We start from the raw sequence: 20,665 nt of genomic DNA, 5'->3' as shown, positions 1-20,665 counted from the left end.
GCTATATTATTGTCAATTTACTGAACAATTTTTATCTTATTTTATTATTTTATATATTAGATATAAAATTTCAGTAAACATATAAAAATCACATATTTCACATTTTTTTAAATTCTACTCTATTCTTATTCATATTTATTAGTGGTGCACTTCTGCATCTTGAAAGGCGGAATTGAATTGTCGGTGCAATTACATTTAGAATTTCTGCTGTGTACTTTTATTATATCAATATTGCAGATGCATTAAATTAAAGTGAAGTTGTAATTAATTTTAAATCTTTTCATTTTGTTTTCATCGTCTTACTGAAACTATCACTGCACTTAGGATTTTATTGAAAGTTAATTCATAGCTTTCGAGTTAGTTTTCACACCAACATGTATACACACAGACATATATTATTAACTTCCCGTAGGGCAAGTTATAGTAATCGCAAAAAAATCTAAAATGAAAATTTTTGCATTTCTCGACGATTCAAAGGTTTCTGAATATTTTGGCATACCTTAGAAAAAATGGATGTATGTGTGTGTGTGTGTGTGTGTGTGTGTGTGTGTGTATGTGTGTGTGTATGTGTGTGTGTATGTATGTATGTGTGTGTATGTATGTGCGGATACAAATTTTCGTCGACGATTTCGGGAACACCGATCAACCGATTTGAATAATTCAAAGAACATTCGATTCGTATTGATAAGGAGACGTGCTGATTAGTTTTTGGCGAAGGCAGGTATAGCCGTTTCCAAGATACGGGGCAAAAAGTGCCAAAAACGGTAACTCAGTTTTTAAGAAAACGGAGCGTCCGATTTTAATAATTTAAAAAACATTTTACTTGTATTGACAAGGTGAAAAACCGATCAAATTTTCATAAAGGCAGGTCTAGCGGTTTCGGAGATCTAGTAAAAAAAGTAAAAAAAAATGCCATTTGGCGGTCAAAAATGATCATTAGACATATGCACATCAAATTATCAGATATTTTTTAGAGATTTTAACAATAAGTATAAATTTGGTTTACATTCCTATGGGTTCCGTACCAATGTTTACGCGTTAGACGGCGACGCGGCGCTTACGCGCTTTGATAGTTCGTCTTTATGAAGTTAAAGCAGTACGATTGCTTTGAAGGAAAGTTTAGATCTTCCAAAATGTCAAAATAAAAAAAAAAAATTTTTCCAAAAAAAAATTAAAAAAAAAAAAAAAAAAATTATTTTTTTTTTCAAAAAAAAGTAATTTTTTGTCCAATTTATAGTTTCTCAAAAATCTTATTTTTTCGAAGTAAAAATTTTTCAAAAATGTTAATTGTTTTTAAAAAAATAATAATTTTTGGTACGGGAAGTTCCAGCAATTTGCCTTAAGGCACGATGCCTTAATTGCCTTAAGACAGAATTCCACTTACAGCTAGTTTATACTTATTTACTTTACACAGATATATATATATATATATATATATATATATATATATTAGGGTGGTCCTTAATATGGTCATTATCGATTTTTATTGCTCCCAGGGGCTTCAATCTCTAAAAGTTTAAGCTCTTAATATTAACTTATAGATAGTGCACCATTTAATCGAAGCTTTGTATCGAAATAGCAAAAAATTTCGAAAATTTTAAAAATGTTTTTAGGTATAACTTTGCGACAAATGAATTACAAGTGACATAAATTTGTGTCATCTTTTATTGAAAATTCGACGCTCAACAAAAACCTTTTTTATAATTTCTTTTGTGGAGCGTCGAATTTTGAATAAAACTCGTTCATTTGTTCGCTAAGTTATACTAAAAACATTTTTTTAATTTTTGAAAAAAATTTATGCTATTTCCATACAAAACTTTGATTGAATTGTGCACTATCTAAAAGACAAAATTAAGAGCTAAAACTTATAGAGAATTTTTTTATCAATTTGGAAGCATTTGAGCCCCTGGGAGCAAGGTAATTCGAAAATGTCCATATTAAGGATCACCCTAATATTTATAGTAGTGAATGAGTCAATTTTCGTATACAAAATAATTATATATTACAAGAAGTTCGCTAAAACCGGTTTAAATTAGAATTAAGCTCAGTACGTAATGTTTGGTTCCTTGCCAGAAAAAGCATAGATTTGTATCACCAAATAAAATAACTCATTTTTTCCGATTCATTAATCTAATTTCTATTGGCGATTATATGAAGATTTTATTGTAGTTAATATTTAAAAATTATTTATTATAATGTACTGTCGATGTGCAACTCTTATCATATGAACTTCATACATTTTTAGCATTTGAGATGCTGCGGATGAAGCGGGTCACGAACGTATAAACAATCATGTTTATACACGCATTGTTTTGCAATGTTACCATTTACTGAACAATATTTGTACACTTGATAATTGTTTGACAGTGCAAAAGTCTGACAATCAAAGCCTTATCTATGCATTTCAGATAAACACTGTAGCAGTGGGATACTATCAGAATTTATATATATAATAAATACAAATATACAAAACATTATCAAAAATATATTTACTAATTGCATCTTTTTAACCGTTGTTATTCAGTAAGGTTTTTCATGTATTATTATTATGGTATTATTGCAATTTACGTAACGTCAGTATCGAATCGCAATGGCTTGCAAAAAACGGCAATGTACTTATTGGTTCAGTACGAAAGGAACAGAATTATAGCTTAAAGCGTTGTTCGGGAGATCAATATAAGAACTTACTGTTAGTACCGTTCATTGTATAAAGTTCCGTGAACCCCACTGACCTTACGGCACGTTTTCAGGTCTAATGTTGGAACCTTCGACCGCCAGATATAGAATTTGCACGTTCGGCAATCGAATCCACTCCATATTTATCACTGTAATAATTAATTTCAATTAAATTGGTGACAAGTGTAGACAAGTGTAAAATTGTTACATAAAAATTCTAATATTTTAGTTGGTTGGAAAGTTGAACCGGAGATTGTCATCTTTGCCATTGCCATGCTTACTTTGTAATCGGTAATTTGGGCTTTTTTTGGCAATAGATACGACGTTTTCTGTGAAAGGTAAACTAAGAAGCTACCTTATTATTTCGGATTTGAAATGAAATTGAAACTTGAGATTCTTCTGACCTAATCTGAAAACAGAAAATTAATCCAGTATCGAAACTAGAATTAAATATCAAAATAATTGTTATGATATGAAACTTAGATTAGAATGGTTGAAAAGAAATTAAGATAATTACGAAAAAGAAAATTACAATTAAATTAGTAAGTTAGCAAAATATTTTTGATATAATATCAAAATAACTTACATAGAGCTTTTGAACATTGGACTTTTCATAGTTATATGCTTAATTTTCTAATATAATAAGTAGTACTCCTACGTCATCAATTGTTTTACAAGAAACTAGCAAGTTTGAAGATTGATCCATTGATATACAATTTTTTTGTTTAATAACGCATTGAAGATAAGATGAAGTGTTTAACAAAACAAGAAACAGGGCATATAGATGAAAACTGCGCATGTTTTACCCACCCTAAGATTCAGAAAAATGTCCAGATCTTTTGGATTTTTTCATCCAGTTCGAGGTAACTTCAATTTAACAATAAAATGAGCTACGACGTCAGACAACTCTCCATTATTAATTGAACCTATTGCAAAGCAATTCTGAACTCAAAAACACCTCCAAATATAAGACCAAGAAACACAATTGACATAGGAACACAACTACAGAAATCTTATGCACAACCACAAAACCAATCACTCCGAATCCACAAGCAATAAAAGAAATTGCAATAATTTCTCTTGAAATTAAAAACTTGGTAATAGCAAAGGTAAGAGCAAGGCGCATTTGGCAACAGTCGCTTAAGCCCTATAATAGGACATCATTCGACGATCTCAAACATATTTTGAGAAATTAAAACGTCTCATTTAAATGAAAAACATCTCATTTAAATGAAAAACATCTCATTTAAATATTATCTGATGCTACATAATAGATTCGACAACTCCATTTGGCAATCAATTAAAAAAATGGCAAACCATCACAAATAAATTCTCCTTTGAAGATGCTTCAACAGAACAATTTCAAAATGGGCAAATAGTATCAAAGAAAAGGCGGAAGCTTTCGCTGACCACTAGCGAATTACTTTTAGTGCTCAAAACATAAATCTAAACTCAGAACTATAAACTATAGTAGTCAATCCAATCATTTGTCAATAAGGCACTTTTTATTAAACGACGTTTTTAAAGTAATTTAAAAAATAAATTTCCGCTCGGAATTGATAAAATTATACCAAAAATGCTAAAAGAGTTGCCCACGAAAGCATTCATATTTTAGTTAACATTATTAACAGTCAAATTTTAACAACTCATATTGATTGGATGACTGCCTTGAATAAAAAGGAATACTCTGTGTCTGTATTTTTAGACGTTTGACAGGCATTCGACAAGGTGTGGCATTTCTGGACTTGAATACACAAACTTTTTAACTTTTCTCGTTTTCCGCTAAAAAGGATTTAATCTGGTTGCCTTTCGATTAATGGGTCAATTCTCGAATACCCACGTCAAGGTCACATTTATTTCGTTCAGAATGTCATACGTAAGTGTAAGAACTATTCTTGGTGGCCTGATTTATCATATCCCTGATTTATCACTGAGGTCCTTCATTCGAAAGAGATAACAAAGCAGTTCAAAATCATTGGTACTGAAGATCTGCTCTTTAAATACGGGCGAAGTCGGACTAATGTTATTTTGACATTTGTGCTACTTGGAGGTTAGTTTTCAGTCGTTGACATTTAAAAAAAAATGAATTAACGTTTACGTAAACACCATAGCTGTAGTATTTGAAATTTTTGTGAAAATATAATAGATTAAAATAAAGTAGATGCACCGAGAATACCAAATCTACAAAATACTCTGATTTTCACCGCGGGAGACTGATAATACAATATAGTTATGTTATCCGAGAATAGGTTCATTACACTCCACATAAAAATAATAGATTTTTACTTGTTGTAACATGTAGTTCATAATGCAATTTTGTAAATTGCATATTTAACTTCCCGTAGGGCAAGTTATAGTAATCGCAAAAAAATCGAAAATGAAAATTTTTATGTATCTTTACGTTTCAGAGGTTTCTGAATATTTTGGCATATCTTAGAAAAAATGGATGTATGTGTGTGTGCGTGCATATATGTGTGTGCGGATACAAATTTTCGGATTTCGGAAACACCGATCAACCGATTTGAATAATTCAAAAAACATTCGATTCGTATTGATAAGGAGACGTGCTGATTACTTTTTGGCGAAGGCAGGTCTAGCCGTTCTGACGATACGGGGCAAAAAGCGCCAAAAATGGTAACTCAGTTTTTAAGAGAACGGAGCGTCCGATTTTAATAATTCAAAAAACATTTTACTTGTATTGACAAGATGAAGAATTTTTATGAAGGCAGGTCTAGCGGTTTCGGAGATCGAGTAAAAAAAGTAAAAAAAAAAGCCATTTGGCGGTCTAAAATGATCATTAGACATATGCACATCAAATTATTAGATATTTTATAGAGATTTTAATAATAAGTATAAATTTTGTTTACATTTTTATGGGTTTTCCGTACCAATGTTTATCCGTTAGACGGCGACGCGGCGCTTCCGCGCTTCGATATTTCGTCTCTATCCAGTACTATTGCTTTGAAAAAAGTTCAGAATTTTCAAAATATTTCAAAATAATTTTTTCTTCAAAAAGTCTTTTTTTTCAAAAAAAGTAAATTATTATCAAAAATGTATAGTTTCTCAAAAATCTAATTTTTTCAGAGTAAATTTTTTTCAAAAATGTTAATCTTTTTTTAAAAAAAAAATGCTGCGGGAAGTTTCAACAATTTGCCTTAAGGCACGATGCAATGCTCCCCACTAGTTTACGTAGTTTTTGAACTTTTTTAAAAAGCATTTGCTCAGCGATGATGTTTCATCTGCTATGCGTTATGAATATTACAAATCCGCTCACTTCGTTATCTATTATCCACTGGCGATGCTGGGCAGCCATACTTCCATTCAAAACGAATAAATTCTTGACCTTATGCGCTATGCGGGGAGAATTTATGCTTTATCTTTTATTGTGTTCTCGGCTATATTATGCACGGATTTTCTCATGTGTTTTGATTGGTGTACACTTTTCGTGTCGTACTACACGCTGACTGCCGGATTGGCGGCTTCATAGCACTACCGCAGACTATCGGCCATCACCAACGACATGTGTCTAGTTCTAGATACTTTTTATTGACATTGAGCATTTATGCGTAGGCGTATTCCAAAATGTTTATAATAGACAGCGTGTACCTAAAATTAAACACGTTGCTTCTAAACTTCAAGATTCATATAATTGGTTATACCATAAAACATAAAATATAGCTACATAAAATTATACTGAAACGTAAACCGAATATATAATGAAACGTGTTCTTTCTCGAATGTTATTGACAATTTTAAATAATTTCAATCACAAAAGACCAAAAGCGAAAGAATCTCACGATACTCAACAATTATAAAGATCTAAAAAAAAAGATCCGATATTTTTGCACTTCTCAAATACTTGACTTTTCCACACCTTCAGCATGAGTTAAATTATTTTTTTAAACAATACCATTGTTTAATCTATTTTTTATATAAAATTGTATATGGACACACATAAAAACACTTACATTAATTTTTTAAGCCGTAGGATTAAATATGTTATGCATGATATTTCTACATAATTGTTGGGCAAAATCAACATAAGTAAATGCTAATAATATTTTTGATGATATTTTGTCAAGTGAAGCAAATTGAATTATACAAATGATTTAATTATCGCATCGATCATAAAAATCATTCAATTTTTTACAAAAAAGTTACTAGGAAAGGTATTTACAAGGTGATGGTTTAAAATTTAAGGTTACAAGTTTCTAACTTATTTTTATCAATTTTTTGTGGATTTTTCTCTTTTCTGTAGCCCGAAGAATATCCAACAAAACTATTGCAGTTACAACAGTGTTCATAGGACTTTCGGTTTAGATATTTATCGAATGCTTTGAAACGAAATTGTATACTAACTTGGAATTCATACATAATATGTAAATCTCAAACCCATGGACGGAAATCATATTTAAAGTTATAAAAACTTTATTTGAAGAGGGCGCCCACGCATACGAAGGGGGAAGCGTTGTCGTTCCTACTTTTTATTATGGAATATCGTCCAATGCTGAATTATAAACGCAACGCGAGATATATATTTTTTGTACCTCTTATGTAAAATACAGATTATCAGCAATGTTTCCAGGTGATAATAGACCTTCTCGGGCATTGCTGCATCTATGTAAACTATATGATGAATATTAGATAAATTTTAGTTTAGGCAGTTGTTTTGCCATATACATAGTTTTAGAACCTTTAACAGTTAGAAAGTTTTGAGAAAAACGCGTTTAAAGTTTCATAAAAGGAAGGAAACAGAAGAGTTATTTCAGTCGGTTTTAAATATGTAATTATTCGACTTGTTTAGTGTACTAACTATAGCCTGTTATTAAAAAAATTGAGTTGGAAATAGGCTTTTTTAATTTTTGATTATTTATTTATATTTCTTGAATGAAATGGAATTTACTTACGATATATTTTCTCTTGTTCGAATCCTGGTGTAACAAGAAAGTGTAATAAATATTTTCTAATTTTTATAATATTTTTGAACAGATTAAAGACAAAACTTTGGTGCTTGTATTAAAAAATTATATACGCTCGAACAATAGTGCGTTTCATAGCAACAAATTATTAAACTCAGTTTTTTTTGTAATAGTAAGATATTTATTATAGATGATTTATCTGCATGAGAGGATAGCTCAAGTGCCTCTTTTTGCAACGTGCAGCATATGATATTGAATTTGTAAGGATATTTTAATAATTATAAATATGAAACATATAAATAAATGGACTATTCAAAGGATATTCTATATGCTATGACAAAAACATACATATAATTTAGTAATAATGCATGAATGTGCTTCATATTTTGTGAGAGCGTTGTTAATAGAATATAACTTTGTGTGATGGCGGTTTGTGATTTGTTTTAACAAAGCTCACTCATTAAAGTATTTTATCTTTAATGCGTTATTTTGAAGAGCTCATATTATGATCTCAACTTTCTTCATTATGTTTCCAATTTTATATGCTTTATATGTGACATTGTTAATTTAATGTAGTAATGAAACTGCGTGCTAGTTTGGCATTTATCCTTGTAACATGTGCTGAAATAACGTTCTCACCGTTGAATTTATCTAATCCCTGAACGTCAGACTATCGACCTCTAACTTGATATTTCATTGACCAATCCATTACTTAACAAAGTTCTTGCGATTCATATGGACACACCACAAACTTCAGAGAACGCACAAACTTCGTTCGTGTAGGTGCAAAACTTATGAGTATATGAGTTATAAAGATGTTTTTCTTTAAATTTCCCACGCGACCGTATACTTTCTAAACGAACGAAAAACTTTTAGTTACACATTTTTCAATTATCCTAAAAAAAGTATTCCTACAATATGTAATAATGACTAGTTTTTCGACTAATAATTATTAAACTTGATTGTACAGTTTTCCTATGCAAGATTCTAATTAATGAAGATTATGTTTTAACTCTATTCAATATATCAATTTCCAAATAACATACTACATATATGTTATTCAGAAAGTGATAGATTTTATTGACCTATTAAATCTGTGTAACTTATTTTTGCACTAAGCGACTTCGTTTTCGACTTGTGTGGTGGTTAGAATTATCCTGATTACATAACAATGTTTGCTTTAATATATAATGTTCACATAATAAACACATGTGGTTTCCTTTAATGAATGATAAACATATGTGATACTAAAAACTTTTATTAGATATATTCAAGAAAGTATTTAAATTGAAAATGTACATACCTTAATAAAATAAGGTGTTATAAATAGCTTTATAAAATAACTGAGCTTCAGTTACTGGGGACAAAAAATATATCATTTTATTTTTAATAACTATAAATAATAATAAAATAATTGGATTTTTTTCACTTATTGTTTGAAGTCAATTATCGCAAATATATCACGATAATAAGTCAGTTTACACAATATACTGAACTGCTTGAACTGAACTACCTTTTGTGCGATTTCCATTTAGCTAACTGCGAAACCTTATATATATATATATATATATATATATATATATATATAATCCAATATCTTGGATTTCAGGTATTCCATACATATATTTCTATGGCCCATTTTATACGCACAAGAAACCTTAGAATAAACCTTTTTTATTGCCCCCACCGAACCTTATTTTGTTCATAAAATTTTGCACACTCTTCACATATCATAGAGTATATAAAAGCATTCTCGAATATCCGCTGTCTGTATTTTAGCAAGCGAAATAGCATTTTTATATATGAGAAGTATTTTCAGTACTGCATGACTATTCGCTTCTGATTTTCTATAATCTACTAATAAAATATCTAATAATCTCGCCTTACTTTCGTGAAATGAAATTTGAGCATGATACCCCTGCAATTGCTTTTCACTCCATATATAAATATCAAATATGATACCTTGTTTACAAGATCGATTTTATTTATTGTTAGAATGCTCCGCGAATATATAATTTTTGAAGCTCGAAAAGTTTGATTTTTTAAAATTTAATGTTACTAACATATTAGAGTAGAGTGGGGTGCAAAGGTCCAATTTGATTTGAGCAACTATATTGTGAAAACCAAACCAAACCAAACCAATTACATAACAACTAATAACACATATAAAACAAATAACTATCTGACTACATATAGTAAAACTCCCAAGTAATTCGTCATTGTAGAAAGGTGTTCGATGATTTTACGAAATAATAACTACTTTATTCAACCAATGCAAAATATAAATTCAATCTATATAACCTTGATCTGGTATCTCGTCAGGAATAATCATCAGTAGAGTTTGAATAACTATTTATTTAACTTATTTCTTGAAGAATTGCTTTTTTTAACTTAATTTACTATTTTTTATTGTTTACATCTTTGCCAGGGTGAAGCCTCAGATGATTTTTTACCCCACCCACATGTAAGCTGTTATATAGGTTATATAAAAAAAACTGTTGAATCTAACTTAAAAATAACAAAGCATCTTATAATACATTTAACAAAGCATCTTATAATACAAATAACGTAGACCTACAAATTATATTAAGGTCTCGTGAACTGAACAACAGTATCCATAACCAAAAAAAAACTAACAAAGAAAATACTTGTTATGGATTTTCAAACATTGCCGTTTATGTTCCTACCCTATATTCATTGTATGCGAATAATAAAAATTTATTAAGCAGAAAATTAATATACTATAAACTACTACTGAACTTTTGTAAATTTTTTAGTTGTATTTTGTTATATGTAGGATTTATGTTTGTAAGCCTTAATTAAAGTCATAATATGTATTGTGTTAATATTCACCAATGCAATTTTTTTTTGTAGATATATGGTTTCTATTATTATAAACTAAATTTTCTATTATTATAAATAAAAATATTTTTAATAAGTTATCTCTACTATTATAGTGCTATTAAAGTGCGTCCTTATATACTTTTATTCGTTTAAATCTAACATTTGTTCAAGATAATATTTTATCAAACACATCCTGTTTTCACTTTAAGAGAGTTGAAGCCTCTAATCTAGCATTATTCAACAATACATATGATAAAAACTTCCATTCATTTAACTTTATGATACCCACATGCGCGCGCTGCACATTTTATCTGCATTGGTAGTGACAAGACTGGTCCTTGCACAAGACTGTTCTGTACCAACATATATGAGACCGAAGGTTTTTAATACTAAGAAAGCGATATTCTCAGCATTCACTGATAATTCTACAATATATCTAACATGTTTTTATATAAGACTTGCTAACTTTGGTGTATCGTCGAGCAAACATAAAATTAGCGAATCGTTTTTTTTGGGCGAAAACAATCCTTTCCTTCAGAAAGTTAAAAAAGGAACATGCACTTTCGTTTGTTACCAAAAATATCCCTCATTTGGTTGTTAGCATCAGTAATCGCCCCACGTTTGATTTACTACATTGTAGTAGTAACTACAACATCCCCACAGTTGAATTGCATAAATCAAGTTTATTTGTGATTTTGATAATTCTTATTTATGACCAATAAGTCATTTTAACAAAATTTGAAAATTTGCTTTAGTTTGGCAACGATTTCGAAGTTTAAACTATACCTATTCAAAAGAAACATAAGAAAACTTCAGAAGATTCGTTATCAACTGCTTTGATAAATACCTTATTTGTATCGTCAGTACGTTTTGGCTGTAACATGCAACTTACTAATTTCTCTAAATTAAGATAAATTACTACTATACTACTATAAATTTCACAACTACCACAATAATTATCTATTTGAGGTAAACCAACATTCTTTATCTACTTTATTAATCTTCCTTCAATTGTCGTGAGCTCTGGAAAATATACTTTAATGAACAAGATGCTTTACTATATACTAAAATGCTTGGTCAAGTGTTAATAATACTGGTTGAAAACCGCTCTGTAGAATTTTCATGCATTTCCGTACTGTGCAATGTTCTTGTCTCAACTATGTACATTATTCATTTCAAATGCGATTCTAGAATGCTTTATTAAATCGCAAGATGCTTAAATGTTTTTTTTAGTACTTTGGAATTCTGTTGTAAATAATTAAATTCTTAAACAGTTATGAAAAGTTATTTAAACTTCATAAGAGAATACAGATATATTGAATTGAATTGAATTGATTTTACGTAGATAGAAATTGAGAGTTATGAAAGTGAAACTAATTATTTGATATTTTTTCAAATCAGTCTATTCGTTGTCTAACAAACGCATCTTATTTATGATAAGACTATTAAGAAAAGCATTCATTTTTTTAATTCAAAGACCGACTGTAAATTAAAGCTAATGCTAATAGCTAATCTTAACTTGTAATCCAATAGACTCGATTTATAAATAAATCCAGTTAATTAATTTGATTCAATATTAACCATGCTTATTAAAACTTCTTATGGAAAATATTTTTTTGGCTATTTAAAGTGCTGTCCGATTGTCTTTTTTAAACCAGTGGTATTTATGGTTAAACAATGCAAATTAAATTGTATATATGCCGTTCTTATGACATGTATTTCACAATCAGACATAAAATGTTAACACAGTTGAAAATGTACATCTAGTATTTATATTTTATATCCTGACGATTTGTGACATGCATCAAATGTCATTAAATTTTCTGTTACAAATCGTAATTTTAAATTGATTTGAATACTCGACCTTCAATTAGGTACTTATTTGTAACTATCTGATTCATATTAGGGACCGCTATTTTAGGAACAAACTAATTACCATATTCTTTTTTTCAGAAACTGCAAACTATAGGAGAAGATTTCTGCGGTCTTGATGTTAATACACCTCTCGGAGGTGAGCAACCTATTGCTGCCGTGCCAGTATTGCTGCTACCGAACACGCGGCTCACCGCGGTAGCCGCTACTTCGACTGGCGACTACACCGTCGTTTTCGTGGGAACCGCCGATGGACATCTGAAAAAGGTTAAAGATAAATATGTTTATTCATTAGAAAAAATATGTTAAATCTTTTCTAATCAACGAAATAATGTTTTCCCTAGAATCATATCGTCGATCTCGGCTCGACTTTCGTGCAAAAAAGACAATTTTACGAATTTCATGTAGAAATAGAAGTCAACTTTATATATACACATCTTCAGAATTTTAGTGAATCAGTTTTGGTGACCACTGATTCCATTATTTCATATAGTTTCTTTCCTCAGTATAAATATTTCTAGTGTATTAATAAAATGCATCGATTGTGCATTGATTAAATTGAATTTAAATATGGAAAAAATTAGTTTCTCATAACTGTTTATGATTAACTTGGAATTTGAGATAAGGAATTTCGTATTTACAGCGCGTTTCTCAAAATATATTCATACATGCGTAATATATCCACACTTTTTTCTAGGCTATGCCAATGTAGTCAAATTTAAATAAATATAGTAGTCATATTGATGAATAGACACGACGTAAATAAGTACATTTTCTCTCACTTATTATTTCCTCGGACTGTGAACATACAATCGAATTATATATTATTTATGTTATAAGAATGTTAACCTTGGTTATTTAAATAGAACAAAGTTGTGAAAAATAAAATATTTAATTTATACTATTCATGATTTGATAATCTAATACTGCTCAAAATATAATCTTAAATCCAATTCAAAGTTTTTTCTGTAATGAGTATATACTATCATTCACAAATACTAATCAGCAGATTCACTACTTTAGTACAAACTATTTTCAGAAAACTCACGATTTTATAAAAACTTTTTTTTCCATTTTTTTTAAAAATCGAAATTATTTTCATTATATCTCAAAAAGAATAAAAGATACGTACAAAAGCATATAGATAAAAATAAAAGGGATCTTTCTGGCTTTTTATTGTTTTTTATTATTTTTCTTTCACATAAAAATTGACAGAGTTATAAATGTTTAAAGACTGCGCGGCCGCGCAAATTGGAAAAAAAAGTTTTTATAAAATCGTGAGTTTTCTGAAAATAGTTTGTACTAAAGTAGTGAATCTGCTAAAATCCATCAAGATGTCTATAATGAAGTGAATTCTAGATGGAATGTAAATTACTTTAATTCTGGTGGAAATGGCACTCATTAAACCATATGATTTACAAGAAAAAAACTTTGTATATGCTTCTTATTTTCATGATACCTCACTCATTTTACACGCGAAAAACTTGTAAGAGCACTCATTTTAAAGCTTATGTTGAGCACTATAAAACCCAATTTCAACGAAATGCATAAAATGTAAAACCTCGACACTAGATGGCTTTAAATACAACAATTAAATCTTGAACAAAATAAAAAACGACTTTGCTCTTTCAAATCTTGCTTAATATTTTTCCTAGAACACTTTATGTAATACCGATTTATCAAGATTTTTATTGACATTATTTTGTTCATTACATAATTTTCGTTAAAATGTATATTTTAGGAGATATTTGCAAAAAACGAAGAAAAACGCCAAAAATATATGAATTTTTAGTGGAACTTGAAAAGTATTAGTTTTTTTGAAAAACTATAAAAGACATTTTTTTCTTATAATTAATTATTCTATCGATTGCCGACGTTATTTTGAAAAAATGTGATTACACAATTGAGAAGGGGTGTCATCTCCCCGGGGGGTGATGGCGCAACCCGAATTGTTTTCACTTTTGAACTTGGGGGTAAGATGAACCTAATTCCAAAATTTCATTCAATTCGGAGCACAGTAAAAAAATTCAGAGGTTACACCCTTTTTTCCTCTCCGTTTACTGCACTACATAGAAGAGCAAGATTTCTGATCGTGTGAACTGTTGAAACTTGGACATAGGGATACTAAAAACCGTATGGAATTAGTTGTAAACTTATTGAGCATTTGTTGCTAAAACTTAGGACAAAAAACTCCTCAGATTCAAATACAGAACTCTGAAATAAATGTTGTAATACCTATCAAATGATACTCTGATTAGATGATATTATGTCTTTTATATTGATAATATATAGCATTAATTGAAATATATAGCACTGAGCTCTAAGGCATTACGTATATATAAGAATACGTAGGGATATCGCTTCGTCTACAGGATTTAAAAATTGATATAAAAGTTAACGAATAAAATGCTACATATTGAATTTGAAATAAGTAATTCTAGCACTAATAATTGCCTCAACATGTTTCATTTATAAAAGATACACTTTGACGGACTTTTTAATTCCCACATATTTATGTTCTGGAATGTTATCTAGTCGACTATTCTCCAGACAATTCTGCGCGTATTATATTTTATCTTAACTGATGAAACCTGTAATTCAATACTTGAAATTTTATTTATCAAACCTAAATTTAATGCTTATAGCGGCGAAGCCCATAAATACGTAATCTGTGTAAGTACGCAGTGAATTAAAATATAAAATTCACAATAGATTCGTATGCGGAATTTCTGCGCAAGTTTTTCCCCGTGGATTGCTTCTTGGGTGCATTCTGGGATGCTTTCAATCCAATCACAGTGTTGGCTTATTCCTAATAGCAATATATTGAGTGCACTTAAGTATTAAAGTAAGTGCTACATGCATTCCCTTTTGCATAACATGAAATATACATCGTTTTACTTTTTTTATAACATTATTGGTTATTTTCACATTGCTTATGTTATCGATTAAAATTTTGAATAATATTAATTTCTCCAGAGAAATTAAAAGTGCTTCGGATGATAGACATTTATCTTCATTTCGTTTATAAAAAATGAACACTGACACTTTTGTATTTTGTTCCAATTATGAATTATTTATGTACATGCTAATTGTCATTCCTATGTGTTAGTGTTAGTCGAAGAAGTACAAAAGCACTGATGAAGACGTAGAATTTTACGTCGAAACGTATGGAAAATGAAAGGTGTTTTAAAAAGGTTTACTTCAATTATTTTTCTACTTCATGCACTTCAAGAAATTAATCATATATTTCAACCTCAAATTCAAATACTCAAATATGTATAATGTGTGTGGGTGAACATTTCTCTACTGGGAGTTAGCAGTATGTTATTAAACCGTCGAAAATATTCTTAAGGCTAACACAAAATTTGCACGAGGACCGCGTGCTCCGTGAAATATAAACTAAAACCATATGTTCTCATTAGGTGCATTAACATTCGTTATCTGTTTATATTTGGCATTCGGGTTCAGTGACGTATATTGTAACTAACCTACAACAACAGTTTTATCTTATTCACACATACGCGTAAACACACAATGCGATAAGCTTACGCGGATTCCAAACTGAATTTTTGATAGTAGTGCTATGATAAAGTTTTGAATTTTACAACGAAAATTTTTTACAACAAATATATTCACGTTTGTATATATACTATCTGACCCGGCTAACATTTTATCAAAAAAAATAATTAAGGGTTTGTAACTGTGAAAATTAGGCAAATTATATAGATAGTGCTGCAATTTGTTGTTAATTTTATTTACTCGTTTCTTTAACATGTTTTATAGAGTCTAAAATAATAAAAATAGACTAAAAAATTAAAAAACTAAAAAACGTTCACAAAAAACAATGAAAATTTATGAAAATGAAAATTGATTTGTTATCGAGAGAGATGCAAACCGATTGAACTACTAATTGATATAATGAAAAAAAGGGTTATCTATTTTTCAAATCCGCATTACAAAATATTATAATTGAAACCTAGGACAAGCACATTTTTCGGCTAGTACTTTAAATTGGTTAGAGGTGGGCAATTGCAATTTTTAACAAAAATATTTTTTTATGGAAAAATTTCAGCACTGAGAAACATTCTAATAGAAATGAACTGAGAAGTAACAAGCGGTATGAAAAATGATTAAGATATTCCGTATATCTATATATTGGGTTGTATGGAAAGTAACTTCGTTTTTCATAGATATTTTGGCATAATTTCGAGAACATAAATTTTTTGGTGCTGATTTGAGGTAAATGTTTCACCGCCTAAAAATTATTTTATTGGACGGAACAAATAATGGTCCGATGATGGCAGGTCTGGAGAATATGATAAATGTAACATTGGGTCCCATTCAAGCTACAGAAGTTTTTGGCGATTGACCATACTGAAGTGAGGTCTTGCGTCGTCTTGATGCAGGACTATACCTTGCTTGTGGGTTAATTCTGACATTTTCTATTGAAGTATATCATACAGTTTATCCAGCTGATGGCATAAGGCAACCGAATTAACCGTTATGTTATCCTGGAAAAGCTGAAAAATGAACAACTCTTTTAAAAGCTTACCAAACATACAGCATCACCTTTTTCTGGCAAATTTTAGCTTTGCACCTGTTTTCAGTAGGTTCTTCTTTTTGTTTCATAGGCAATTGCGTGTATTGTATTCTTTACATCCCATTTGACATTCCTAGTGACAATTCGCTTCAAAACCTGATAATTTTCAGGACTTCACAGAGGCGAATCACGGAAGCCAGTGCGAATCCCAGACCTTTTGAGTGGTCATGAACTGTTAAATTTGGTAAATTTTAACTCAGTGGGATCTCGTGTATTATTATTCGCCGGTTTGCATCAACTAACGCCTTTCTCGCGTATTTATCAGCTTCAACCGCACTTCTTGGACTTGGTGCTTCTTGGACATCAAAATACCGGGAATGAAATTCAGCAAAGCAGTTTTGGCACTGTTGTACTATTAACACGTCATTTTCGTACACATCGGTCAATTTCATTTTGACTTAAACAGTATTATTATCTTTTTTATAGCAAAAAATTAAAATATGACGAAAATGCTGTTTAATTCTTTCCGTATTCACCGTGGCACCATCCAAAAACTACTGCATGTAATGGATTAGAATTTTTTACACACAAGCCTTAAAATTTGAATTTTCATATCATATAATAATAATTGAGCTAAAGTATGATGATCGGTTCAAAAAATATATTTAAATTCTGGTGGAAAAAAAACAAAGTGACTTTTCCAACAACCTTATAAGGTAAAAGACCCAGTTATTGACCCTGGCCCAGTTTCTGACCTTTTCAACTTTTTTTGGAATTAATTAAAAAACTATACATTTAATGTGAAAATAAATTTTTTCTTAATTGACAGTAATTTATTCTATGCCTCATTAATGTCAATTAAAAAAATATAAAAAATATTAACTAAATAAAAAAAAATTTTAAACCAAAAGTGACTGTGGAAGCCATTTTTTAGCTTTAGTCTAAACAGTTTATGTAAGGAGCTACGACAATTGAGTTCGTGCACTAATTATGATGTAAGTACGAAAATCTAACTAAAAATATACAAATAAGTCAATAATTAATTAAAATTTATTTTAAAATATTTATAAAACATATTAAATTTAGTTTTATTACTGAAATTTGAGGGTCAATAACTAGGCTCAATTTTAAGTGTATGTCACAGTTGTTGACCCTGCAATTCTAACCTTCTAAAAGCTAGGTTATCTGTCACATGTTTTTAGTCACTTGTTCATTAAATGTAAAAATAATAATAGTTATTGTTATCTTATATTTTTTTTACTATTTTCGTAGTAAAGTGATAATTTAATTTAATATTCATTGGTATAAATGAAAGATTGTATTTAAATCTTGTAAATACATCTTTTAAGTGATAAAATTATTAATAAAAAAATGTCAGTTTTATCAACGCTTAAATTATGACTGTTTTAGTTTACTAATATTTTTATTATTATACAATTATACAATTACAATTAATTCAATGAAAATTAGAAGAAGAAAAAGAATTGAAAAAAGCTGAAAGGTCCAAAAATAAAGCCATCGAGGAGGCAGAAAAAATAATTAAAAAAGAAAAACTTGAAGAAAAAAAGAAACAAAAAGCTCTTAAAATAAAAAAAAGTAATAATTAATTTTAATTTTTTTGTTTGTGTAATATGTTATAACAAGACTTGAACTATTTATACGTTAAATTTTAACAAACTGTATATTTTTAGAATAAATATTTAATTTATTTATTTTAATAATAATTTCAGTTTATTTAAAATTAGTAAGCACTTCATAACCTGATCATGATTAAATTTGAGGGTCAGAAATTGGACTACGGTCAGGGTCAGAAACTGCCACACGAAGAATTCTGAGGGTCAGAAACTGGAGCTCTTAATGTCAATTTTTAAAACGTCAATTTAAAATATAAATTTAGTTCAAATAATTTTTTTATGCACATTACTTTATTTTAAAAATCCTAAACTAATAGATAAAATTATAATTTTCTTCATTAAGTTAAGTTTTATATTAATTATCATAGTTTAACCTCCACCGTCACTCTAAAAAGGTCAGAAACTGGGCCCCTTACCTTATATATTTACGTGTCGTGATGTTACTCCTCTCAAAACGGCTTGACCAGTCTTTATGAAATTTTATAATTGATACTCGCAAGCTCTTTATCGCCTAAAAAATAAAACACAAAAAATATTGTCGCTGAGCAGCAGGGGCTCCTTTTATTTTAACTATTCGGTATTTGGTCGAATATTAAAAAAGATGCCAAAAATGCCGAATACCGAATAGTAACCAAGTATTCGGTGCAAGCCTAATATATTAATTTAATAGCTTGATGTATCTTTGACGATTTAAAAGATACTTGATAGTTATTTAAAAATATGTTTATAGTACAATGTGATGAATGTTGTATATCAAATAATCAAATAAGTACTTGCGAAATTATTGTTAATTTTTGCAAGTAATTTTAAAAATTGTTATTATTTGCAAGTAATTTTAAATATGTACATGTTCGAAACAAAATCTACAGTCAGACGTACAGATCATCTGCTAGTACTTCAATAATACTATACCATTATATATGAATCGTGTTTGCGACTTTGCGATTCAAATTCAGCAACTTGTCATAAGATCCAATTCGGGAAGAAGCATGGCTTCATATAATTGCCAGTGTCATCTTCGAGCGTGCTAAGGGAGACAAACGTGCAAAGTTTTATGAATCGATTAAAGGCGAACTTGTACGTGTGAGAGGTGCTGTCCAAAGTAGACAAATTATTCAATTTCGATGATGGACGTATATCGACTTTGCTGCTCTTGTTAACTGTGCTCACTGATTAATTCAGTTCTCTATCAGCCGAAAATTTCAGTGATTTCGAATGCATGAAATTCGATCGGATGCGGACGTTGAATTACGCATGTTGTCATAACTCACGTAGTTTATTCAATGAGCCAATCAATGTAGCCATCATTCAGGGAATGATGCATTTACTGTTGAAATACTAAAAACTATTTGCATGGATTTATGCATTATTAAATATATATTTTTGCCATGCATATATATTTTTATGATCGTATCGCGATATAAACCAAGTTTTACTGTTTTTTAAATAACTTTAATGTTTAGACCTAAGAATGTATATTAGTTGTGGGGCAGTTTTTATATTACATTCTAGATTTTAATTTCACTTTTCAAACGTTTCAAAGAATTTAGATTTATAAAAATTTAAAATATCAGACTTTTTGAAAAATACGATAAATTGAAACAAATCAATTTTTCAAAAATTTCCTACTGACAATTTTGTATACCTAAATTTTCCGATAATTAAAAAGTTATTTATTTTATTATTCAATTCCGGTAATGATTGATTTCTTGATTAAAAGTAGATAAAATAATGAAATTTTCAAGAACTTTCATTGCCATTAATTTTTATATACGACTCGCCCGTAGGTAAGCGGTTAAGAGCGACGGGACTTGTTTCAGCAACCTGTTGTCAGGCAACAGTGACAACGATTTTCACTTGGAAATATAAATAGCAATATGTTGCCAAGTGAAAATAGCCCTCACCCGGCATTTTTGCACCATACTCTTGCCCTATTACAGAGATTGTAGTAAAAATTTATCATACAGAGATGTGACAACTGTTTGGGTTGCCATCTGTAATAAAAGAAACGTAGTTTGTAAGATATTAATCACAACAGCTCATAGAACCCATAAGTTCTGATCGCTGTTCAAATAAAATTATAAAAAAAAAATATATAATTTATGAAAAAAAAATTATAAAACGAAAATAAATTCTATTATATTTTTATACAGAACATCATAAGCATACATAATATAGTT

At 29.5% G+C, this 20,665-nt stretch overlaps 1 protein-coding gene across 1 annotated transcript in view; it reads left to right on the top strand.

Moving 5' to 3' along the window:
* The window catches only part of LOC113376673 (plexin-A4), a 91,425-nt gene that overhangs the window by 51,826 nt on the left and 18,934 nt on the right, over positions 1-20,665 (top strand). The window contains exon 3 of the mRNA XM_026616679.1: positions 12,393-12,578. Coding sequence (XP_026472464.1) covers positions 12,393-12,578 — 186 coding nt within the window. The remainder of the gene's footprint in view (positions 1-12,392; positions 12,579-20,665) is intronic.

This window comes from Ctenocephalides felis, unplaced genomic scaffold, assembly GCF_003426905.1.
Source record: "Ctenocephalides felis isolate EL2017-DRISC unplaced genomic scaffold, ASM342690v1 CF-g0.4_SCAFFOLD_01886, whole genome shotgun sequence".
In the NCBI taxonomy this organism is placed as follows: domain Eukaryota; kingdom Metazoa; phylum Arthropoda; class Insecta; order Siphonaptera; family Pulicidae; genus Ctenocephalides; species Ctenocephalides felis.
Note: the sequence above shows the minus strand (reverse complement) of the source record. Positions and strands in the feature narration are given on the sequence as shown.